Source organism: Carassius gibelio, chromosome B5 (genome assembly GCF_023724105.1).
Source record: "Carassius gibelio isolate Cgi1373 ecotype wild population from Czech Republic chromosome B5, carGib1.2-hapl.c, whole genome shotgun sequence".
Lineage (NCBI taxonomy): Eukaryota > Metazoa > Chordata > Actinopteri > Cypriniformes > Cyprinidae > Carassius > Carassius gibelio.
In genome coordinates, this window is record NC_068400.1 from 41,450,072 (window position 1) to 41,477,376 (window position 27,305).

The 27,305-nt window shown below is 35.6% G+C and overlaps 1 protein-coding gene across 15 annotated transcripts in view; it reads right to left on the reverse strand.

Moving 5' to 3' along the window:
* The window catches only part of LOC127958845 (autism susceptibility gene 2 protein homolog), a 249,998-nt gene that overhangs the window by 90,943 nt on the left and 131,750 nt on the right, over window positions 1-27,305 (reverse strand). For 14 of the 15 annotated variants that reach the window (XM_052557862.1, XM_052557864.1, XM_052557871.1 and 11 more), the window contains one exon: window positions 5,787-5,816. The exons of the other annotated variant lie outside the window; for it this stretch is intronic. In XM_052557862.1, coding sequence (XP_052413822.1) covers window positions 5,787-5,816 — 30 coding nt within the window. The remainder of the gene's footprint in view (window positions 1-5,786; window positions 5,817-27,305) is intronic. 15 annotated transcript variants of the gene reach the window in all.

Genomic DNA, 27,305 nt, shown 5'->3' on the forward strand with positions numbered 1-27,305 from the left:
CTCCACTTCCGTTCTCATGCTGCGTATAAGTAGCACCGCAAAATAGCGATGAAAACATGGACCAGATGTAACTCCTGACATTCAAAGAAAATACATTCTCTCAAATCGAAGAAGAGAACATTGGAAACAGTCGTAACATAAATAAATTCGAAAGAAAACCGCTTCAATGCTTTAGCAGTTCAGAGAGAGGTAAACATTATGATGCCATTAAGAGAAAGATGGAGAAACCAAATAAGAAAAACAGAGAGAGATATTATAGGAAAGCTAGGGAAAGATGTGAGGTGAAGAAAGCTAGAGAAGATTGAGAATGAAAGCCATGCTGGACAGAAGAAAAATGGCATCTCCATATTAAAGTGTGTGTCGAATGTGTCAGTTATAATTTCACGCCGCCCGCGGGGAAGAGAATTAAACCCGTCTGTGCCAGTGTGATCTCATTCACCCTCCGTTCCGACTGCATGCTGAATCCCAGGCTGATGGCGGAATATTGCAGGCAAATTGGTTTTAAATGAAAGCTAGCGTCCTAACCGGCATTCGGCCTCGCTCTCCTCAGCCCTTCCCCAGGTGCACTTAATCTAATTTCATTAAAGAGATGAGGAGCGATGATTGCTTGTGTCGAAACATTAAGCCGCTCCATCTTCACCTCCATAAAAAAACTATTAGAGGCCTGTCAGCAAGCCTGTGGGTGGCCTGTTTATGACTGAATATGAGAAAAGGAGAACGAGAGGAGAGAGAGAAAAGACAGCTAAGAAGGGTCTAGGGGTAGAGGGTACATTACACATCATTAGTTTCCTCAGATCGTCAAAATGATGCAGAGAGGAGCAAAGGAGGAAAACACTGCTAAAAAAGGGCACAGAAGCCATTTGTCAGGGAGAAAAAGAGGGATGCAGAGGTGAAGATATATATATATATATATATATATATATATATATATATCTCAGGTATGAAAGTCTGAAAGCATGTGGGGCATATAAATGACAAAAGTTTGACTGCTGTTTACCAAGCATGTTCAAATTTAGCATGCTAACATACGTTAGCAACACAAATCACACATTAGCAAAAAGCCTACATGATACAACTTTTTGTAAGTTAAGTAGCATGTCAGCTTGCTTTTTGCTAACGTGTGAGTTGTGTTATGGATCAGCATGCTACATTTGAGAGTGTCGAGTAAACAGCATTCAAACTATGGTCATTGAAATGGTAGTATTATTTTTGTAGGTTACAGATTACAGGGGCCATGCCATTAGGTACTCAATGATATACGATAACATTCAGATCTCAAAAGCATGCTAGCATGACGTTTCCATGCAAGAGTCTAGGTAAAGGGTTCATAAAAACAGGTGGGGCTTAAACAGTGATAGCCCGTCAAATTGGGGCAACCACAAAGATAAAAGCCAAGCCAATGTCATACTGAACAACATGATATTTGACAAGACAAATAGCTTGAATTGAGAGATAGAGAAGGGTTAGGGTGTCAACAAAGACAGCAATGCTCGTCAGCTCTAAAGCTCTTCAGTTAAAGGGGAAAATGTCTGTATTTACCTGAAGTGGCTGCAATGGCTGGGTGTGTTTTGTGACATGCTGTCACACGGATGTAAAGGACAGAGAGGAATGAAGTAACAGAAATCTCTTTAAGCTGCCCAACAAAATAGACAGTTTTCAGTGTTCACCTGTCAGGTGAGATAGAATCACAGCTGACAGCTCTGTCCCCGAGTCATGCAACGGTGGAAATCTGTGACAATGCAACCACCGGAACTGAATGGATCATGTTTTGATTCCAACGCCAATCCAGATTCACACACGTGTAGCCTATGCTTTTTGTGATGCACAATCTATGAACCAGAAGCATTTGTATCAAAACCAATGCAACATGTAAAACAATCTACACTATCATTCATATGTTTTTTGTACTGAAAGAACTCTCTTATGCTCACCAAGGCTGCATTTATTTGATCAAAAATACAGTTTTTATATATCACTACAATATTGTGTAATATCAAAATAATTAAAAATGTAATTTATTACTGTAACGCTGAAACTAAATCTCCAGTCCAGTCAAGAAATCATTGTAATATGCTCAATAGGTGCTCAAGAAATGCTGAAAACAAGTTTCTTTAATTAATAGAATGGTTAAAAGAACAGCATTTTTTTCTGTAATATATAACAATTTTTAAGTAATGTCTTTACTGTAATTTTTGTCAAAAATTGTGAGCGATGAATAAAACCAATCCAATTCAAACCAATGAAACTGATCTAATCCAAATTTAATCTAAACCGTTAGAATTTAGATTAAGAATTTAGATTAGAATTTAGAACTTCCCACTTTCCAGAGAATATACTTGAAGTCAACATGAACTGCTGTTCTCAAGCAATTTGACTCGTGTAATGTAAAACAGGACAATCAATGAGAAAAATACTGAGCATCTGGAACTAACTGGACCATGAAAAGTAGACGTGACATACCAGAATGGAGTCAGACTAAATTTTATATATATTTCCTTGAGAAGTACCCACAAAACCAGCGGTCAGCCAATTAAAAAAAAAAATCTATCTCCAGCTAGTTCTAAAACTTTTGGCTGCAACTGCGTGTGTAATTTCAGCGATGGCTCTAACCCTCAGGTGGCATCATCTGTCATGCACCGCGTGAGCTGTTTTCTTTGAACAAGTCGTGATGTCTTTGTTAATAAGTGGACTCGATCTACACATGAAGCAATTTTATTCAAATCAGCCCAACTGATTATGCCCCTCCAGCGCACCTGCGGGCTGTTTTATAATGTAGTAATGTGTAAAAACGCCATGAGAGAGAATGTTCACTTCTTCCTGCAACTGTTCAAAGGAGCTATTGTTCAGGGGAAGACACCTGTTACTATTCAACAGGAGGGAAAGATTAATGCTTTGGATTAGATTTAAATGTATACAATTAGAAATAACAGTGTTTATTCTTCTTTTTATGCAAAACGATTATGACAGAGTGATTTTTGAAGTGGTAAACGTGTTATCATCCTTGTGCTTTATGCTTCACAGGAAAACACATATGACACATATCACCTGTGCACCTGGACACAAACACCACAACAACCAGGGGTCATTCTCTCAATGCCTTCACTTACAACTATTATCTCCAGTAGAAGAGACAAGACATCCTAATCTGATGCTTTCTTCTGAAGGAACACAAACTCTCTGACTCTGAGCCCTGCAATTGCTTCCATATGTTTTCATGCATGAATGTGAAGGAAAAGTCTGCTTCTGCATTTAACACGGACAGGATAACCCTTCATGTGCTACATATATATATATATATATATATATATATATATATATATATATATATATATATATATATATATATATATATATATATATATATATATATCCATCCATCTAGGATTGGGTACTATTAAGCTTTATTATACATTAAAACATGGGAAAATAATCCAAAATTGATCTTGAAACCAAAGAGCAAGTAAAATCTTACAATATGTAGTTAACACTTAAATAATGCATATATATTACTGTCAAAATGTTTGCTTGTTATTAATGTGTACCTTAATAAAATACGTTGTCTGAAAAATATTTTTAGCATATTTTAAATGTAATTTTTTCATGTGATGCAAAGGTGAATTTACAACAGCCATAATTCCAGTCTTTAACATCACGATCCATCAGAAATCTTTCAAATATGCGTTGTGTGTGTGTGTGTGTGTGTGTTTTTGTGGGAAACATGATGCTTTGAATTTCTGGATGAACAGAAAATAAAAAATGAGCAGCATTTATTTAAATAAAAAAAAAAAAAATTTGCACTTGCACTTGGCTCAACACAGAATTACTAAAATAAAAATGTATGTTGCATGCCTCAAACCTGGCCACATTTTCCTTCTACTTTCTTTGCCCTAGATCTGTTATGATCAGTTTGAATGCACTTAATCAAACACATAACTCGTGTCCAATAAAATGCATCCACATTATCGTCATCTAGAACACAACATGATTGAGAGAACGAGACCCACAGAGAAACAAAGAACATAAAGGGCCCTAAAATAAATGTGGAATACCCCAATTCTCTTTTCTCTGAAGCATACTAGTGTTAAAAGAATAGCAGTTCCTCTCTTCATCGTGTCAAATCCAAAGAGGTTTTCTCTTACCATCTGCCTCAATGAGGAGAGAGATAAAAGCCTATTGACTAGCGTGAGCTGCGGTTAATGCAAATTGCTGCTTGCTATCAATGTATTATTTATAGAGCGCGCCGGAGACGTTTTCCACTGAACTGGGAGCTTGGCTTACAGGAGATTAGTTATGCTATCACATTCATTTAGCAGGGAGTAATTGCTTAACTGCAGGGGAATTAACACGTGTTACACTTCCACTGGAGATACATGCTGTTTATATGGGTGACAGACATTACAGGGTTATCAATATAAAAAATAAAAAAAAGATAAACAAGCGCTAAAGGTGCCAGGAAAAATATTCCACCGGAAAAGATCTGGCAACCTACAAACCGCTAACCAAATCTCGAAAGCATTCGTGACCAGAGCACATTTGAATAACAAATTAGACATAATGGTATAATCTGAGGCCTATCTATCCATCACTGTGTGGCTGTAGCTGTTGTTTATATTGCAAAGAATATGCAAATGTAACACCTTGTGAGTAGCTTGCATGCATGCTATATATACACACACATCATATTAATAAAGAGAACCTGCAAGTTTAGATAAGACCATTTGTGTCTAACGTCCACTGACGAGATAACAAATCTAATTATAAACCAGAGACAACATTTTACTCGCACATCAAAACGGTCATGCAAATTCTATACACTTTTTCCACAGAAACATCTGCTTTGGTACATCCCGGACAAGCCCCCGACTGTTAAAATAAAATTATTAAAGCAATGGTGGAGATCCGATCTGGTTGGGCTGTTGTTAGCAGAGGCGATGGGGGTGTATATGTATATATATATATATATATATATATATATATATATATATATATATATATATATATATATATATATATATATATATATATATATTAGTTTAACAGAAGTGAAATAGTGGGCTAAGCAGAAGTGGAGGAAGAGATAAAGTAGCAATATAAGGCAACAGTATTTCTCATGACCAGTGGGTAATATCTACATCCTAAAATACAAGAGGAACAGGATGCTCTAGAATCTCACACGCTTGATAGTGAATTTCATCCTGGTATCTCATTTATAATCGATAATTCTAGTCTCATCACCATAATAGGTGGCAGAAGGTCAGAAAATGCACCTTTCAGAGACAGGACAAGGAAAACACTATGCTTTGCTATGCTAATGCTAATAAGAATAAGAATTACAGTTACTTCAGCTAATCAAAGCCACTTTTTCTTCACATTTACAAGGCGCTCGCCTCTTTAAGTGAAGTTCACAATAGTACTTCCTGCCTAGAATTAACTAGCACAAACATCAACACAGGTGTCTACTTTTCAAGTTCAAACAACTTCAAAGTGGTTGAATTGACACGCCAAACACAATGACACCTCACAGAAAGCTTAAAACACTTCCGCAATAAGTGTACTTTCTCTCTATCACACTGCGTTTGGCTTTGTTTGCTTCGCTTTAATATGCAAATAAACAACAATCACAAGACCGGCAGCCGTTTTCTGTCATCTACTGTACACACATACACAGACTCAAACACACATGCAGACAGGAGACAGGCTTTTTATACCATAAACTCCAAAATCACTCTTACTCACTCCGCAGCGGGTTAGGTAAACACACAAACACTCATGAAAAGAAGTCTTACCTTGTCATCGATGTCACTCTCGCTGTCACACTGTAAGGAGATAAGATATGAGAGAATTATTCATTCATTCTCCGACCTCATTATCGGTTCAGGTATGATTTTTACGGCTCCTCTTTTTTTCCTTCTTTCGGTGACACCTTTCAACAAAAACGGAGGTGATGAAGGGGATAAAGTGATACATTTGAAAGAGGCTGCCATGGTTCAAAACTGAGACACCATGAAATCCAACTTTTCCTTCGGTTTTCAGGAGCGGGTTTAAGAGTCGACGGATCATAACAGATAGAAGGTTAAGGGGAAATTATTCGTATATGGATGAGATACTGACAAATTACTGGGGGTAAAAATATTCGCAAGCTTTGTGACAGCCAGCTGGTGCTGAACCAAAAACTTATACTCTGTGAAAATTATTTTGCATAATACTTAAACATGTTAATTTATGTGTGTTATGTTTGCAGAGCAGAAAATAATAATTTAAAATAATAATTTCCTCTTGCTTTGTACTATATTCTTCAGGCAAAAAACTAAAAAAGTGCATTTAAAGAGTCTTGAAAGTTGCAAAAAAAAAAAAAAAACAGCCTTGCATTCAACTTTAAAACATCTAAAAAAAAAAAATCAAATGAGGATACACTGCCTCCCTCTCTCCATGTTACAAAATACCCTCTACAACTCTTAGCAGGCGCTGGAGTGTCGTATCCCTCCATAAATGTTTCATGCCGGGCCATTATTGCACACTCTTTCGCTTCTAGCCTTTCATTTGAACGAGTGGTGGAGGACATTTCGGGTCTCGCGGCATAAATGGACTGCAATTATGCATATGCAAATGAGCAATTACAAGCCATTTGCACTTAAAGGACTGATCACAACCACTCACTTTTGTTTTCTTCATGAGGATCTGAAGTTTGGGTTTTTTTCCCAACTGAAATTAGAATTTTCCATTCAACCTTTTTTAGTCTCCACTTAGAATATGATTGCTTGTTTACATCCGAGTTTGCATGTATTCATTAACGAGAGATATTCACGAGTGTAGTCTACAGTTGAACAGGACTTTCCAACTCTATCCACAGTCGCAATACAAGAAATGCCGCTCAAACGTAAGTCACTTTCAAAACGAGCATCTTTCTGCTAGTCAGCTTAGCAAATGTTTGTGACCAACTTGAACCCCATGCAAAATCTCTCATCCTCATCAAAAACTCATGATCACATGTATTTATAATAAAATGACTGGATCGAACCTGTGAAATTCGTAAATCTAACAGCATCTTAAGAAAGTACTACGTTACTTAAATACATTTTTTTTTAAATATATATTAATAGCAACAGTTTGCAAGGAGTTTCCATTGGTTAACTATATTTGTTAACATGAGCTTAGTCAATTAAAAGTACTTCTAAACCATCAAACTTGGTTAAAATAAAGTTAGTTAATATTTACTAATAAAAATAAAAAAATTGCATTTGTTAAATTATTCAGTGCACCTGCACTAACATGACCTAATAGTGTAAAGTAGTATAAAAGCATTACATTCACAAAGACTATTAAATGTACAGTATTGCTCATGATTAATGTTGGTTAGTGCATTAACAAATGAGTAAAGTGTTGGAAAATGTTACCGAATAAAGAACAATGGTTGGTTGAATGAATAAATTCTGTCTGACTTCTATCTATCTTGTTATTTAAACCAAGCAAACAAAAAAAAGGGAGAGGGATGACAGAGAAGAGGTAAGAACATCCCTGTCTTTGGCTGTTGATGCCCATTATCTGTTTTGAATACGTTAGAAACAATAAAAGCATTAAGAGAACAGACACATGTTAACCTGTTTCTCAGTCTCCACTGTTAACGACAGGTCCCGCTCAAACAAGCAGCTTTCTTGTGGCTTGATTTGTGTGTGTGTGTGTGTGTGTGTGTATGCAGAGGCTACACTTAACCGTACAACCTCCCACACAGGGTTTCACCGCACACTTTCCAATAGCTCACACGGAAATAAAGATGCAGCCAGGAACAGGAAAACTCTGAGCGCTCTTAAATTCATTCAACTCAATGGAAATTCAACACAGTTCAGCAGCGTGCCTTTGTGTGTATAGATGTTTCATGTAGTTTTGTGCGAGTCTATGCTGTGGATTAGAGGCACCCATTCATTGAGACTGTCCTGTGCAGCACTGGTTAAATAAATCCTAACTGCTCAGCTCTACTTGTCACAAGTCATCCACTCTTGGGTCCACGGCATTAGCACAAACAAAGTGGCTTAGCCAACTGTCAATCATGTTCTTATTCAGGTGGGATTTTCTTGTTGGGTGATGTGGATGTCAAACAGTTCAAAGTCAACAGCTCTGAAACTCGTGGTTACATTTCTCCGCTCCAGTAAGTAACAAAAGCTGTGTTTGACTGTATCTGGCATAACGGCCATTGCGGCTAACATTCCACCCTGAATCTAATGATTACTAGTCTGCAAGATTTAAGATTGTGTGCGTTTGAGTGTATAAGTATGTGGGTGTGAATATATATAAACTTTGAACGCACAAGACATGGGCACACCTACATCCTGTGCGGCAAAAAGAGGCCCAACTGAACCTAAAAGAGGGCTGGAAATGAAAAAGGTGGAGAGGAACAGGAGACAAACAGGAAGACATGGAACGAAATCATTCAGAACAGAGTGCAAAAATAATTGTGAGAAACAAAACCAAGTTTAGAGTGAGAAAGGCTAACAATTTTATGATTATTTCACTGTAACAGTTATATATAGTGATTTAATTGAACTGTTGATTAAATTAAAAAACTATAAATAGTAATATTGTGTGTATATCTAATACAAAAAAAAAAAAAAAAAAAACCCCCGGTAATCTTGCAAAATGTTATTACAATCTAAAATAATGGTTTCTATTTTATTATCCTTTAAAACATAATTTATTTCTGTAATGCAAAGCTGAATTTACATTAGCCATCAGCCATTACCCCAGTATAAAGTGTCACATGATCCATCATAAATCATTCTAACATGATATATTATTAGAATTATGTTGGAAACTGTTGTGCTACCAAATATTTTTGGTATACTTTTTTCAGGATTCATTTATACAAAATATATATTTTTCCTAACAATATAAATCTTTGCTATCACTTCTCAACAATTTAACACATCCTTGCTGAAAAAAGTTTTTCAAAATGTATTAAAAAAAAAAAAAAAAAAAACACAAAAATTACTGACCCCACATTTTATTGTAGTGCATATTGTCAAAAAAGATGTATATTTTAAATAAACACTCTTCTTTCTAACCTTTCACTTTTTATTCATCAAATAGTCCTGAAAAAAAGTATCACATGTTCCAAAAAATATTAAGCAGCACTACAGTTTCCAGCACTGATGCACTGATAATAAATCAGCATATAAGAATGATTTCTGAAGGATTTCTGAAGGATAATTTGACACTGAACACTGGAGGAATGATGCTGAAAATTCAGCTTTGCATCACAGGAATAAATTCGATTTTGAAGTATATTAAAATAGATATACTTAAGATAAATTTTACATCATAATAATATTTCACAATATTTTATCAAATAAATGCAGCCTATTGAATTACCACAGTATGTAGTATTAAGTACCATACATGAATTTTAGCACTCTAATTAAAGCCTACTGTGTATATAAAAGTACGCTTGCTGCAACTAAAACTAAACTACACAAAACATAGATCTATAAATCGGACATACCTGCAGAAAGGACGACAAAAAATAAAAACTGTGATAAACACAGCAGAAAGAGGCAGAGTAGGAAAACATGAGAGATGGACACGGTGAACGATACAATAAAATGTGGTGTTATGTTTACATTGTACATTACAGCGTCTCCTGTCATCTCCCGTGAAGACGGTTTTGACATTTAAACAGCCTTCTTCACATTTGGTGAGTGCACTTTATTTACAGACTCCCTCGTGAACACCGCGGCACGTCCCCATCTGTGTGTGTGTGTGTGTGTGTGTGAGAGCGAGTGTGATTTATTCACAGCGAGTCTCGCTCTGGACCCTGTGGCTTGGGTCTTGGCCTGCCAACAGGTTTATATATTTCAGCTGAAATGGGAATGGGAGAAGAGATGCGGGGTACTGTCTAATATTTCAGAATATTTTCCTGGCAGCATTTTAATAGACACGCACACCAAGGGGGAGGGGAGACAATAAGCGTTGCGCATCCCGGAGCACATTAAAACCGACTGCCCAAATCAATAACACAGTTGCACCTGTCACATGCTGAGGAGATTGGGAATGAATTGGCCTTGGAGGGGCAGTGAGAAACTAGCCTGATGACAGCCATGCTGGCTCAACATCAGCGTCTGCCTGGGGATGTCTGGATGAATACTGATTCCAGCAGTACAGGATGCCAGAGAGACCAAAAAATATGCAAAACCAGATCTCAGCACCTTCCGTGAATACATATGGCTGTCAGCCTCATGGCAACAGAACAACAGTGACATCATCGGGGGCTGTCAGCACGTGCAATAATAACCGATCGGTCGTTTGTACATTTTCTAATGTAAATATATCAATACTTATTTTTTTATTCTAATATACATTGCCAAGAGCTTCATTTGGACTAATTTAAAGGAGATTTTCTCAATGTAAAAAAAAAAAAAAAATCGCACCCTCAGATTCCAGATTTTCAAATGTTGTCCAATCCTGACATATCATACATCAATGAAAACATTATAGCTTTCAGATGATATGTACAAATCGGATTAAAGATATTTACCCTCATGACTGATTTTGTGGTCCAGGGTCACATACTGTATATCAGATGAAAATCACAAACTCTACAAATATAAACAAAACGTAGAGTAGTGCTTTGGCCACTAACTGAAATAGGTTAAGAAAACATTAAATTAACCGATAGTACATGTTAACAACATGTACTATCGGTTAATTTAATGTTTTTTGTTAACCTATTTCAGTTAGTGGCCAAAGCACTACTTTACGTTTTGTTTATATGAAATAATTAAATAGAAGTTTTTTTTTTTACACTTACTTTTATTCAAACTAATCAACAACAGTCACTTAATAGAACAATGCATTGTAAAACAATAATAAAAATTTGTGATGTCACTTAATTTTAATTTTTTTTTGTCAGAACATCTTGCAAAAGCTCAGCTCTCAATCATGTAGACTGTTTCTTCATAACATATAGGGTGCTATTTTAAAAATCTTAATGCAAAGTGTAAAGCGCACGGCGCAGGTGTGTGCAAATCAACTTTTGCTATTTTAACGACATAGTCTAAACGGGTTGTCCCTATTCTCTTAATGAGCAATTGGTGTTTTTTGGGCGTAACGTGCAATAAACCAATCAGAGTCTCATCTTCCATTCCCTTTAAGAGCCAATTGCACTATATATATATATATATAATTAGCCTACAAAAATTCTTATGCATTGCAATCCTTAAATTTTTTATATTTGCCATGTTTGTATGCTGCTGTGCGTCACTTTGTTTAATAACAGTGTGTACACGCGTTGTGGACCCTCCTATACTGACACGCTCTTTAAATAACAAAGACAAAACATTGTGCCAGACTTTAGACCAGGTTTGAGTTGGTCTATGGCGTAGTCTATTTTCAGGTCCTTAAAATAGCATTGCACCAGCACTGCGACTGAACACACCTCTTTTTTAGACCAGCACACCCATGTGCGCACAAATGAATGCTAATACATTTGCTAATTAAACGACGTGGCGCTGGACGGGAAAATGCGAACTGCGCCGGTCTGAAACTAGCAAACACACTTGCGCTGTGTTTTGCGTCGCATTGCGCCGGGTGTATTATAGGGCCCATAATCACAGAGGATAACCTCTTCCAGGAAGGTCAAATGGAGGTGAAGGTCATAGTTCAATTCTAGGAATTCAAATGTACACTTAGCTCAAACAATCCACTGTAGCAGCGAGTGAATCCGTGAATGCAACACTACAGGCTTTAAATAATTGAACACAAGGCTGTGCCTGTTAGTGTTCACTTTAGATGACTCTCCCTCTCAGCGGCCGGCGGGAAACTAGAGTCGCTTCAGACAGTCTCAAGGGACAGAGTGTAGATCATGGTAGTGTAACTCCAACTAGCATGACAAACAACAGAAGGCCAATGCACACAGAAATCAATTACATGACTTTTGATTTTTACCCAACCAGCTTATTAAATAGTTTGGGACAAATTGTTTACTACAGACCAAATCTATTTATTAAAACTATATTTGAAAATTTTGAAAATGAAAAATTTGAATTTGAAACAAAAATTACATTCAAATATTTGGTTAACACTTTACAATCAGGTTTAATTTTTTAGCATTAGTTAATATGAATTATTTTAATATTCCACAACTTTTATTAATCAATGTTAATTTAAAAAAAAAAAAAAAGTATATATATATTTTTTACATTAAATACACAGAGCTAACAAACAATGAACAATTGTATTTTTAACAACGTTAAAATAAATGTTAATAAATGTTTGAAAATATATTGCACATAGTTCATGTTAACGAATGCATTAATTAATATTAATAGAATATCATTAAAATAATATAATAAAAGTATATTGTTCATACAGTAGTTAACTAATGCATTAACTAATGTTAACAATAATATAATATAATATAATATAATATAATATAATATAATATAATATAATATAATATAATATAATATAATATAATATATAATATAATATAATATAATATAAAAAAATATATTATACTTATTGTAAAGCATTACTAAATATTTACATTTACAATAAATCATTTAGCAGATAATTTTATCCAAAGCAACTTACAAATGAGGACAATGCAAGCAATCAAAATCAACAAAAGAGCAAAGATATACAAGTGATATAACAAATCTGGGTAAGTTTAACGCAGTAAACATAGTACGTTTTTTTATTATATAATAAATAAAAAGAAAACAGACAGAATAGAAAAAGAATGGAGCAAGCTAGTGTTAGAGATCTTTTTTGACTTTGTTAACTGTATAATAAATAAAAAGAAAACAAACCAATAGTATACAAAAAGATTAGAAAATCGAGTCTTATTTATTTTTTTTTTTTATGAATAGAGTGCAAGTCTAAAAGGGACAAGTTTTGTTTTTTAAAGAATATAATTAGAATAGAGAGTGCTAGAGTTAAAGGGTCAAATAAAGATTGAAGAGATGTGTTTTTAGCCGATTAAATATTCGAGCATAACCTAATTAATATTCATGAGCTTTAACTTCATCAAGCTGTGACATCACCAGGACATTCAAAATGGTCCTCCCTCACAAAAACACGATTTGGCGCCACCGTCTCCACAATTTATATACAAAGTGAAGTCCGTGCAAATGCTAAACATCTTACCCAAGCAACGGAAGGGCAAACAGTTCCTGGAGCCTCTTATACACAAAAGCATGTTAGAAACAAAAATGGCTGCTTACAATGGCAAAGGAAAGAAAAATAATCAAACCATTTTTGTCTATAAATACATAAACATCCCAACTCGAGGTCAACAAAGGGCTTTCACAGAACTTTGCCTGCATAATATTTCAGTCATGTTGCTCAACCTTCAGATATGAGAAGACACTAGCTCTCCTTGACCCCAGTATAAATGATGGATCAAAAGCAGCCGCCCACTCTTTGATTTGATCAAGGCATCAAATTCATGCAGCAGTCCGACATGTGACTTTGCCTTCGGGCATCATGGGAAGTGACTGGACCAAAGAGAAGATGGATTAAGAACTATTGATCTGATCAGGGGGCTAAAGGTAGAAATGGAAAGTGAGAGAGAGATAACGATGCATATAGGAAAAGAACAGTTGATGTGGGAGGGATGCAGAGAGAGGAGAGACGATACAAGAAAGACTTCAGAACTGGCAGTCTGTTAAAGGGTCACAGACAACAGATGAAAAAAATAATAAATGAAAACTTTGTGTAACTTGAAATAATATAATAATACAACATAATATACAAGTCAATTGTTTGGAATCAATAACTTTTTTATGTTTTTAAAAGAAGGCTGCATTTATTTGATCAAAATACAGTAAAAACTGTTATATTCTGAAATATTATTCTAACAGAAAACAAATGTTTTTATTTAAATGTATTTTTTTAAATGCATTTTTTTAGCAGCTGTTACTTCATTAATACTTTATAATATAATATAATATAATATAATAATAAAAAAAAAAATAATTTAATATAGTTTTTTTCACAGCAAGCCTGATGTGCAAAAAGAGATATGACAACTAAAGTAATTCTTAAATACAGTAAAAACAGTAATATTCTGAAATATTATAACAGAAAACAATTTTTTTTTAATGCAAATTATTTCAGATTTTTTGGCAAATGTGACTTCATTACCAATACTAATGTAATATTATTAATAAAAAAAATACTTTGTAGCTTTTCTTGTTTTACATAGATATGCCCACACAAATCAGGAATGATTAAACGATCAACAAAACCGGGTGAAAAGGTAGGTTTTTTTTTTTTTTTTTTTTGGTCTAATGATTTTCTAAAGAAACAATGTTCATTAAATGCGCCCTTGAACAGCATCATTTAAGCATAACTTAACTAAACATGAACTGGAAAATGTCCCAGCCACACAGCTAGACGATCTCTAAACAGGTGGTGAAGTGTTCAGCCATTTACTGCATCAGGAAAATTCATAAATAATTATATTTCAAACTTTAAGGCTCTTGTGGGAATCACAGATGTGTCTTTGAGCTATCAAAGTGATGAGATAGTTTACAAAGACCTTAAGTCATTTTACATAATACGTCAATAGACATTTACCATAATGGGATTCTTTAACGAGTCTGTGAGAATAAGATTCTCGAGATAAGATTTTAATCCTGCACACGAGCATTTTAAAGGGGGGGTGAAATGCTATTTCATGCATACTGAGTTTTTTACACTGTTAAAGAGTTGGATTCCCATGCTAAACATGGACAAAGTTTCAAAAATTAAGTTGTACGTTTGAAGGAGTATTTTTGTTCCCAAAATACCTCTTCCGGTTTGTCACAAGTTTCTGAAAGTTTTTTTCGAGTATGGCTCTGTGTGACGTTAGATGGAGCGGAATTTCCTTATATGGGTCCTGAGGAACTTCTGCCGGAAGAGCGCGTGTTCCCGTATAGCAGAGCACTGAGAGCACAACAGACTTCACTGATCAGAGCGAGAGCGTCGCCAAATGTCACAAAAGAAGTGTGTTTTTGGTTGCCAGGGCAAGACAACCCTGCACAGATTACCAAAAGAGAAACAGCATTAAGGGACCAGTAGATGGAGTTTATTTTTACAGAGCATCAACGGAGTTGTGCAAGTGTTTGTGTTTGTTCCCTGCATTTCGAAGATGCTTGTTTTACAAACAAGGCCTAGTTTGATAACGGACGTATCGTTTATTTCTTAAGGATGATGCAATCCCAACGAAAAAGGGTCACGATCGTGTGTTGGAACCGCAGGCGGTGAGTAAAACTGCTAAAAATATCTCTGCCTCCTTGTTAGTGCGTCCCCTCACATGCCGGAGACCCGGGTTCGAACCCCGCTCGGAGCGAGTCGTTGCTGCTGCTGCTCTCGTTCAGTTTCAGCCTCTGGATCTGATTCTGGATCATAAATAAACGGCTGAATCTGACTGTAAGCCATGGTTTGTTTTGGATGATGGTTTTTCCCTCAAGGTAATGTCACAGTTTCTCGTGATTCTTTACGTCACGCCTCCAGCGGCTCGTGTTTTTCCGGGAAAAATCGGTACAGACTATCTTTCTCTTATGAATATAATAAAACTAAAGACTTTTTGCAGTTATGAAGGATGCAGTACTACTCTATAGGTACTCAAGATTAACAGGATATTGAGTGAAAACAAGCATTTCACCCCCCCTTTAAGAAGAAAAACCTGAAAAACTATGTCTTGAGGTGTGGTGACTGGTGACCATAGTATAAGTGGAACAATTGAATCATAGGAATAATTAGAATTATTAGATTCGTTTAATGGCCCACCACCAATTTATTCCTTATTTCACTTTAAGAAGTAACATTACAGATGTTTAACATAGTTCTTCAAGCTATCTGCTAAACACTGGAATCGTTTTGGTATTAATCACTGACTAATGCCTATAACAGAGCCTCTGTGGCGGTCAGCTGCATTCTCGACGTCTTACAGCGTTTGGCTGTGTGTGATTTGACAGGGAATCTCAAAGGAGAGTTAGGGACTTTTTACAGCACTTAGGGCCTATTTACACTTAGTCACTTCATGTGTCTTGATCGATCATCTGCGATCCGTTTGGATATGCACTTCCCACTCACTTGGCCACATGAATGTGTCTCTCCGCAATTCAAGGGCTGCCATACTATATACTTACAACATCTGTCCAAAATTGGTTGTGAAATTATGAAAATCCTACCAATATTAGATTTTTACTTCTATGTTTTGGTACAGTGTTTATTGTTTTGAGCTTATTGTAAGCAATGAACATGTATATAGATGGAGGACAGATTCATACACACAAATACAAAACACCGTCAGGGTAACTCACATGACACTAAAATAACAAAGTAACAGAAAACTTCCTAACGTTCATTAATAATAACAAAAACAAAAGAAACCACATTTTTATATAGATACAATAATTTTTTAAAAATCCAGTTTTTCACTTTAAATTATATGATAATTTATAGTTTTTATTAGCAGAAATCATACATCTGATAGTATTTGAAAGTAAAATTACATATAATACAATGTAAAACCATATACAGCCACTGAATAAGGCAGTAGCATTTTATGTGTTTATTTTTTTTCAAGGACTTACATAAAGCTTACCATAGCTTACCAGCAGAAGTAATGATTATGAACGTGTCAGAGAAAAACAGTAAGGAGGATGGATTAACATTTTAATAATTCACTGATAAACAAGTGTTTTCTCTGTTTGGGTTTAAGAGATGAACTTGGTGTCATCTCCGCAGTAGTGATGCGCATGTATGCATGTTTCATACGGATTACATGATCTAAGAATATTTGTTTTCCACTTGAATTGGTTCATTCGAAAGTAGACATTTCACTCTCTATAGATATATTTTTAATGTCTGGAAGGCGAAAATATAGATGGAGTCATGCACTCTAGTTCACAGAGACGGCAGAAAGAGCATCATGCTTGCTTGCTTTATTTTACAAAAGCACATTTTGTTCTTATTGTGAGTGCACAGAAATAAATGTAAAGTCTTATTACTCTTATCTGTAGGACCAAAAATTATGGAGTATTTTAAGTGCAAGTGAGCACACCGACGCATCCATCTGTTCTTCAGTTTTTTTTTTGCGACTAATCGACTAATACAATTTTGGTCGACCAAAGCCTCTTCTGGTCAACTAACAATCAGTTGACTATTAGAGGGCAGCCCTAGTATATAGACAGCAATATGTAATGTTTTCACATTCAATTTCTGGCAACCACAGCTACTATTTTTAATTTTTTTTAAAACATAAATTTGAAAAAGGATATATTTTTACACCAAGTTTCATTATTTGTGAATGGGTCGCAATCTAAATACAAAAACCCAAATGCACTGCATGTAGCCCGCTATACTGCTAAAAAAAGAGAAACAATTATTGGAGTATGCTTTACAAGAAAATACTATTTAAGCTTTTCTACTTCCAAATTTGTACATTTAATCCAATGTTCTTGTCATTCATTTCTACACCATTTTTTATCCTCAGTGTATATCAGCCGCAAAACAGACTGCACACAAAAAGAAACGCATAGCATGCACACACACAGCGCACTAGGCCGAAGGAATTTAAGTGAGGGTGTTGAAGAAATTAGGCAGGAAAGGAAGGAAATGGGATGTTGACTTGAACTGGCCTCCAGGGGAGCAAAGAGCCTCTCTCTCTGCAGTCTGAATGTGTGTGTGTGTGTGTGTGTGTGTGTGTGTGTGTCTGACAGTTTGATGGAGTGAGTGGAGGTCTCCCCATGGCCTACGTGTAGCGCACCACAGAACAGATTGAGCCTACAGGCATCTCTCTCGTCTTCAATCTCTCTCTCTCTCTGCTCGTTCTCTCTCTTCTGTGTCCTTGTGTGGGCTGCAAAACACTGAGAATAAAGCGAGGATGGATGGATCAGCGACGAGACCAAGCGAGAGGGAGAAAGAAGACTCAGCAGTTGAGTCGTTGGCTCTCACTGTGGTGTGTGTGTGTGTGTGTATCAGTTCCTAGGAGGCCAGAGCTCTGATTTAAGGGGGCAGTCAGACGTTTCACGCTCGACTTGTCATCCAGTCACGACGGGTGACGGGGAGATGAAGGGGGATGGCTTTCGCTCTCTTTTAATTTTACATTTTTCAATTTAGTGTGCATCACCAGCTTGGCATTTGAGCACATTTGTACTGCCAAATAAATAAACACATTAAAAGTAAACATTAAAATTATGTAACAGTGTCAAATTGAGTTGCCAAATAAAACGAAAATACTAAATAAAATAAAAATGTTGAATAATAATAATAATAATAATACATTAAATAAGTTCAAATAGAGCTTATATTTAATATAACTAGTGGTACTGTATATAAAACAAATATCAAAACAGAATAAAATAATAAAAATAAAATCCATTCAAATAAAATAATAAAATAAAAACAAATGCAGAATAAAAATAAAATAAGCCCAAATTGAGTAATCTAGTAACAACAATATTTATTATTATTACTATTATTATTATCAACAGCTTAGCTTTAGTCGGCGACCAGTCTTGGGCTACTGGGTTAAATGGCTAAAAAATAAAACAAAAATAATACAGATTAAATTTAAAAATTAACAACACCCATTTTATTTTAGTAAAAATAAATAAGGGAGGTAACAAAAATGAAAGAACTGTCGAGGTTAGTTTTGGTCTAGATCTCTAGTAATATCTTTCTTCTTAGGATGAATATGCTGACAGGCTGGTGACAGCAGGTTATGACTCAGCTGTGGCCTTCATCAATGATGTACCAAGACATTTAGTTTTGCATGACAAGTATTTGGCACGCGTGTTTTAGCAACAATATCAGCGTCTATCATATCCTGTCAGAACATATGTTCTTGCTGGATATAATTAATCAGACAAAGGTGAGAGCCACACAAATGTGCAAGCGGAGAGAGACAAATCAATAGGCCAAGACTCGATCCGCAGACTCTCCTGTTTAAACTGTTGGGCTCTGGAGAGGCGCCACATGTTCTACTGTCTAGAAAGAGACATTTTAAGGGATCCTAACCAATGTAGAACCAGATAAGCTGTCTGAAGTAGAAAATACAGAAACGGTGCTCCCGATTAATACAAGAAACTGAATTCCAGTGCAGTATCATTACTGTTTTTCCCTTCATGAACACTCCTATGATGTCTTAATCGGATGTCTATGTAGGCAGCTTGCTAGGTTTTAGAATCGAGTTGTTGTGTTTCTATCAAAGTACAAGCAAAGATCTGTACTGTGTCTGTATTTGTACACAGTATATCAGTTGTTTGTCTTATTTAGTGTTTCATCGTCGTGAGCTGTCATACAGCATCTCGGTTCAGCTTCAACTGATGAAAACTTGGAGTGCAGCTTGTGAAGGATTCTTGAAGTGAAATTTTAAAAGAGTGACAAAGAAAGCGAGAAAGGGAAAAAGCAAAAGAGAGGAAATATGAGACAGAGAAGTAGAAAGAGCAAGCAAGAAAGAGAGAGCACGTCCTCAGGCGTTGAATAATTTAGAGAAGCAATAGGAGGACAAAACAAAAGAGCAAGAGAAAAACACTGGCATTTTGACCTAGTGCAATGACTACACCAGAAATATCACAGACATGCTCTCTCTCTCACACACACACACACATCACTAGCAACCATAATCATCAGCTCTGTCTATTCTCTGAAGAACAACCCACTCCTGTATTCCTCACCTGTGCTCTTCTGCTTTTTCCTTCTCATTTCCTCTTTTCAGAGCAACATTACTGTAAAACGAGCCAAGGTGCATGATAATAGGGCTGAGACTTTAAATCTGTAGCACTTGTTGATGGGAGAATTGTATTAAAATGAAGTCATAATATAAAGGAGAGGAAAACATGTAAAAATGAAAACGGACCTTATTTAGTTAACACACCTTCCTCATTGTGTACGGTTTCTCCCAGAATGTCCTCTTATAGGAAATGTTACGTGACAAAAGTAAAACCAATTGCAAACAATAATTCAAATAATTTAGAGCTGAAAAATGCTCACCTACAAATTAGAAACCACCTGTTACATAAATAATAGTTAATAAATAAAGACTAACATTGATGAATTAGGAAAGTTAGAGATAATAAAAAGCAAATTATAATATAATATAATATAATATAATATAATATAATATAATATAATATAATATAATATAATATAATATAATATAATATAATATAATATAATATAATATAATATAATATAATATAATAGGCTTGGCTATAGTTGGATTTCGTTGTTTTTACAGTAAAAAAATTAATAAAACATAAAAAGGATGATCCTTGATGAAGGCCAGTTTGTTAATTAAACAAATATTCAAATAGGCTAAAAAGATTTTAAAAAATTCTGAATGTTAGACCTATGACAAGCAAATACATAAAAATACATACAAAAAAAGAATTATATATATATATATATGTATATATATATATGTATATATATATATATATATATATATATATATGTATATATATATATATATATATATATATATATATATATATATATATATATATATATATATATATATATATATATATATTTTTTTTTTTTTTTTTTTTTTTTAAATCAAGGCCTGTGAGCCAAAACATGTTGATTTGATATTTTTTTCCTCACCAACAAGTGTTACTGCATTTACTTTTCTCATGAAAGACTGACCTTATCAGTCTTTCTCTTCTATCACTTATTTCCTCTTACAAACTCCTTTTAAGGCAACCATTTCCTTTCCTCTCCTGTTTGTCTACAATCCATCACTTCAGTCCAACAGGCCTGGCTGAGAGCAATCTGACAGGTTTGTGTGCGTCTCTATGAAGGCCACTCTCAACAACCACATGCTCTTAAAGAGCCGAGGTTAGAGTCAACAGCAGTTCACAGCTCTGAGTGGATCAGATGAAGAATGAGTCCATTCACCTGCAGTCTCAGCTTTAGATGGTCTATCTATCTAACGCATGCTGTGCGATCAAACAGCCGTTTCAATCTGACTGACTGGCTTCCATGCAATTTCCGGGAGTACTAAATACTATATATTGTTTAATGCTAATAGATATATTTTAATTATTGCACACGCTGACAAACACATAAAGACAAACAAGCTAAGAACAAACAAGTAATCAGAATCAGAGAAAAAAAAAGTCAACAAATTGTGCTACTTTGATAGCTCCCTCTCTCTCTGGGCGTATATTAATGCTTTGTCCCTTGTTTGTAAATGTGCCAGGTTGTGTGAGTGGCTGCAGGCTGTCTATTAGAGCTCTCCTGAGGTGCTCGGCTCCATATGGCCGCACATATGGCACTCAGCACCATCAATTAATGCTGCTACAACTCTGATGTTCTACCAGCGCTGTCTGTCTTCCGCCTGTCGTTTCTCCTCTCCTCTTCATCTCTCAGGGTTTGCGCTGTTTCTCTTTTAGCCCTCCTGGGAATCGAGTGTCAAGCTGATAGTCTCGAATCCGATAAACGCAAAGTTGTCTCATGTTGGTGAAGCGTCTCGTGACGGGTGAAGCCGATTGGAGGTTGCGTTCTGATTTGAGGAGATGTCAGTGCGGAATAACGACTTGGATTAAAGTTAAAGTGGTGTGTCGGAAAACATGGGATACCCAACTTCAGGGTGCAATCGCCACATTTAACAATCGTATTTTTAGATTTGCTACATTTTAAGCAAGTGATTTCTGAGAAATTAATATCGATACAAACTAACACTTCAATTCAAAAGTTTGGGATCAGTAAGATTCGCCAAGGCTGTATTTATTTGATTAAAAATACAGAACAAACCGTAATATTGTGAAATATTATTGCAATTTTTAATATAGGTTTCCTATTTTAATATGGTTTCAAATGTCATTTAATTCTGTGTTGCAGTCCTGAATTTTCATCAGTCTTCAGTGTCACATGATCCTTCAGAAATCATTCTAATTGTTGTGCTGCTTAATATTTATTTTTGCAACCTGTGATACTTTTTATAATTAAAAGTAAAAGTAATTATTTCTTAATTTCTTAATGTTCTTTAACTTTTTATTTAGTAAAGAATCCTAAAAAAAAAAAAAAAAGTATCACCTGTCCCCCAAATTATTAAGCAGCTCAACACTTTACAACATTGTCTATACAACAAATCAATGAAAAATACAGCTGTGCATCACAGGAAAAATATATATTTTTAAGGATATTAAAATAGAAACCTGTTATTTTAAATTTTGCAATAATATTTAACAATATATAAAGTTCTGGAAATGCTTCATTCTGAAGATCAAAGATGGAATTCTGTTGAATGGCTGCAGTTCTCAGATTAGACTCTTTTACGTCTGTTTTCTGAGATGTTTCTGTCGGATGCTTGAAGGTGCTGTCAGACCTCGAGAGAATGCCTCCATCTCATTAAAGTCTGATGCAACTCATACAGCACACCAACATACAAACACAAACCAAAAAAGTAAAGCATGACTGTAATTCTGTTGTGCACCAAGAAAATACATCATTTGTCTTGCATACATCTTACAGAAAGCAAGTGTTTTCTTTTTTCAACGTAATCCCTATTCAAGAAGACCCAGGAAACCCAAGACATCACAACATTACCGCATCACCCTCTTCTCGCCTTCCAACAGATTCTGCATGCCTGCCAGGGCTGTTCCTCCCAGCTCTCCGAGTCTAAGCCCAGGCTTGATTGATTGAGTCAAGCTGCTAGTTACCATGCAAACCTAGACTGTTGCCTGGGAGACCGTCACAAAGCGCTTCCTGGGATTTTCAAGGTCACTGGTTGGAGCAGGTCTTGCTGAGGGGGTGGACTCCCAACTATGAGGGTCCCGGTAAGAGGGGGGGGGGGGGGGGGGGTCTTAACAAATCCAAGAGAATACCCCCATTCAATCTTCTTTTCTGCACTGGACATGCTTGGTCTCCGCAGAGGAGCCGCAACAAATTTGCTGTAACGTGCTGGCATTCCTTGATTCTTAAAATTCTGCTAACATTTTTTGGCACCTATAACATCTCTTTTGCTGCCCCAAAAAATATTGGGATGCAAGTCTCGGTAGATCAAATGTCTGTATTTCGAAGCATTTGATAATAATAGATGAAACCAAGTGGCACCTGCAGCTTAATTTAATTTTTCAAAGCATGTTTTTGTACAATTATACTACTGTATTCAAACTGGTCTCACAGTGAATTCTGATGGTTCTGTGAAGTTCTGGCAGAGTAACAACAAGTGTAAATAATTATATATGGACATTTCAAGAATAGATGTATATATATATATATATATATATATATATATATATATATATATATATATATATATGTAATATAATTATAATTATTATTATGCAAACATACAATATTATATATATATATATATATATATATATATATATATATATATTTGTTTTTGGTTCCCTTGATGGAAACAGCTTATAAATCATACTTAAAAAAAAAAAAATATTATTGTGGATATGAGGTAAGCCATTTAAGCCAAGCTGGTTTCTTATCTGATGCAAGACCTCATGGATCCAAGATGGTGATGCCAACCATATGCTGCTTTTCAACAACGAACATTTGCCTCTGGTTTACTTTGCTGTACGGAACTGATCAATTCTGTGCCCAAAATCTTTCTAATATAACATGAGCTCAGAATAAATGTATATGCAATGAATGAACGATTCCTGACCAAAAAAAAAAAAACTTCAGAAGCAAACTATTCTTTATACTCAATACAATAAGAAACCTATGAATAAGACAGCGGGCACATTCTAAACGAATTCCCCTGACATTGTATTACTGCCAGTGATCCGGGCAGCATCATTAACGTTACATTGGAATTAAAATAAGCAAACAGATTTGATAAAATCTTGAACTTTACTAGAGAATACTATCAAACTAAAAAAGAAGAATCCATGACATGCCAATATCAACAAAACTAATATTTCTTGTTTGCACTGGAGTCGTTGTCTGTCAGTCTGACTCCTCTGATATCTAGTAAGAGGCAGCTAATTATATCTGCTCGTCTCTGCTGCCCATGGAGCTCAACATTAGGTGCTGACAAGCTAATACTATCATCTCTCTCTCTCCATCCGCTCCAGGAGAGGGATTTAGCCCTATGTTACTCAGCCTAGTGGGCTGTTAAATTGAGCGTTCGCAGGGCAGGCGGTCGAATGAGACTTGGCGCGTTTAGAGTGTTAACCTTGAGAGCAGACAGAACTCTTTTACAGAAATTTGCAGAGATGGGGTCAGCATTATTTCAATTCAGGAGATCCGATGGAATTTACCATGCAGTACTGATTGATTCCTACACTTCTCGAGTTGCCTAATGAATTAGATTCAACTCTTCTTGAACTGTCGGAATCAAAGGAATTGACCCTAACCTGGAAAAACTGGAAGTTGGGGTTCTTGTTACTGCTGTCCAGCTAAAAACAACTCACTGGGTTCATACCACAGTGGGCTTATAATAAACACTACGAGGATTCAAACCAGCATTTAATGAACGTGTCTGGTGTCAGAGCGAAGAAACAGTGTGTACATGTTCAGATTAGCCCAATAAAATCTTTCCTACTGTTCGTAAAAATGATGACTGTTACAAAACACATGGGGATCGACCCTGAGGTTCAACTACCTCTAATAAAAAAAAACTACCTTTTTTTTGTCTTAGGCTGGAAAATGGGTGACAAAAGGAGAAAAAAGGGAGAGAGACTGCTAATGTTGACATTTGAGACCTGGAGTTTGATGTGGTCATAATTTTCTATCAATGTACATGTGTCAGTCATAACCAAAACACATGATTAATTGAACCACAATGTGCCATGCAATGTGTCAATGCAACCAATAACAAATCTAAAAATGGAAAGTCACACAAATATTGTGTTGTCATTATCGAGTCACTTCCGAAACAAGGACACTTCCTGCAGAAACTGGTAATAGGGTGGCTTATAATGTTAAAACAAAACATCTAAACACAATAAATACAACCTCCGTTTCTCTGTAATGTCACACATATTTAATCTAATTGCATGCAGAACAACTTAGCTCATTATCCACTTTGAGAAATACCGCAAAAATTCGACTCAGCCTCCTCTTTCTCTCACTAGCAGACAAATATCGCCCTTAATGCAACATTAATATTGCTGTGCTGAAATGTTCTCTTCGAAAGATTAGGCAGGTTTAAAATCTGAGTTAGTGTGCTGGGACCAATGCCTCCTCAGGCTCAACACTATCATCTGCAGCAAAATGACTTCGGTAATGAAGAAGTCAGGCGCATAAATCCTCCACGGCCTCACCTCTCCTCTGCCTCCTATCCTGCAGAACAGCTAGTAAAAATTCCCTTTAAAAAATTCATAGTGCAATTTTGCTCAAATCCCTCCCAGCAAGCACAATTATGGAACTTTCATCTCTATTGATTTATGTGCAGGGCTGGAACGGAGGTAAAGCACGAGCGAGAGAGATAGAGGGGGATAGAGAGAGAGCGAGAGCACTAAATCATTGTTTATTAAGGGAATGCATACAGTAAGTGTACATTCGATGTTAGAGTATCTATATATTCCAATTACAGGAATGTAAGGATATTCCTATCAAAGGAATAGTCTGGCCTATAACTCCACAGGCAGCATCTGAGGCCTATGCAATAAAATCTCACCACAAAGCTAAAGTGTATGACCAAAACACAAATTAAACATCCAATACAAAAATATATATATAATAATAATAATAATAAAAATAAATATAAAAATAATAATATATATTAGGGCAGTCAAATGATTAAAATTTTTAATCAAATTAATCAGAATTTTCAGTGTATTAATCAGGATTAATCACTACTTGCAATTACACCTGAATCCTAACCATTTTTTTTTTTTCTAAAAATGCATACCAAAAGATAAAAAACAGGACACAGATACATAATTTTCATGTATTGATTCATCAATATGTGGTTCTTTTTTTCTGAATTTCAAAAGTTTAACATTTACTTAGATCAAATTTACCTGAGCACTATATCAAAGCATGCCATTTAACTACAGATAGTGTTAAGAGTTTTAGGTGAACCAGTGGTTAAATATAGCCACATATCTATGAAATTATGCATAGAGAAACTCGAAAGAATGAACTCAGAAACACAAACATGCGCCCTCTGCACACTACCAAAGTCGTCTCTGTTTATCGAGCTTGGCATGAAAGTATTTGAGAGTAACTGGGGTAAAACCTTAAGCTTCTTCGGTGTTTTCGTCGCGGCGCTCGCCACTGTTTCTTACTATCTTGAGAATTCAGAGATCGACGGGACTTTCCTGACCTGAATAATTTATCACACTGCGCATGCGTGAAATGCGTTAAAAAATTTGATGTAATTAACGACAAACAACTAATTAACGTCGTTAACGCGCTATTTTAGACAGCCCTAATATATATATATATATATATATATATATATATATATATATATATATATATATATATATATATATATATATATATATATTTTTTTTTTTTTTTTTCAAAATGATAGCCATGCTTTATACGTTAACGTTATAATTTACTAGCATGTCTGTTAATATCATTAATACCTTAGTATAGTATGCATTGCCTAAAGTTAATCCACCTATAAGACCATAGAATTAAACATTCAGGGCCCTATTTTAACGCAAAAAAAAAAAAAAAGGGCCCTTATTCTAAACGCAAAGTGTAAAGCGCACGGCGGAGGTGCACTCAGGGCGTGTCCAATTCCACATTTGCTGTTTTAACGACGGAAAAATGGTCCGTGTGCCGGGCACATTTTTGGAATGGGTTGTCCCTATTCTCTGAATAAGTAGCTAATGGGTGTAACGTTTAATATACCAATCGGAGTATCATCTCTCATTCCCTTTAAGAGCGAGTTGTGCTCGCACCATGGCATATCGCTATTTACATGGCAGAATTTGTTGGCGGAAAAGCTGAACGCTTCTCAAGCAAAGAAACCGATCTGCTCATGAGATCATCTACGGGGACAAGCAGGAATCCACCAGAGCTCCACGCGATGAGTCAGTTAATATATATGTGTGTATCTGCAAGATTGTTCAATTAATTAGCCAATTTAAATCATCATTATAAGTAGTAATAGGCTGAATTGCAAATAGGTAGCCTAATTCTAATACACGCAATGATTATCCATCATTACATTTTTATATTTATGTAGCCTACTCTATAATATTCTTTTACACTGTAATCCTTTTGTTTTGAATATTTGGCATGTTTGTGTGATGCGCATTCCTGTGTGTAATAAGCAAAGTCAACGTGTACTGTGCACCACCCAGAGGCACATTTTATACCAACGCACTCTTTAAATAACATAATTAAGATTGCGCCATTGACTTTATACTAGGTTTGAGTTG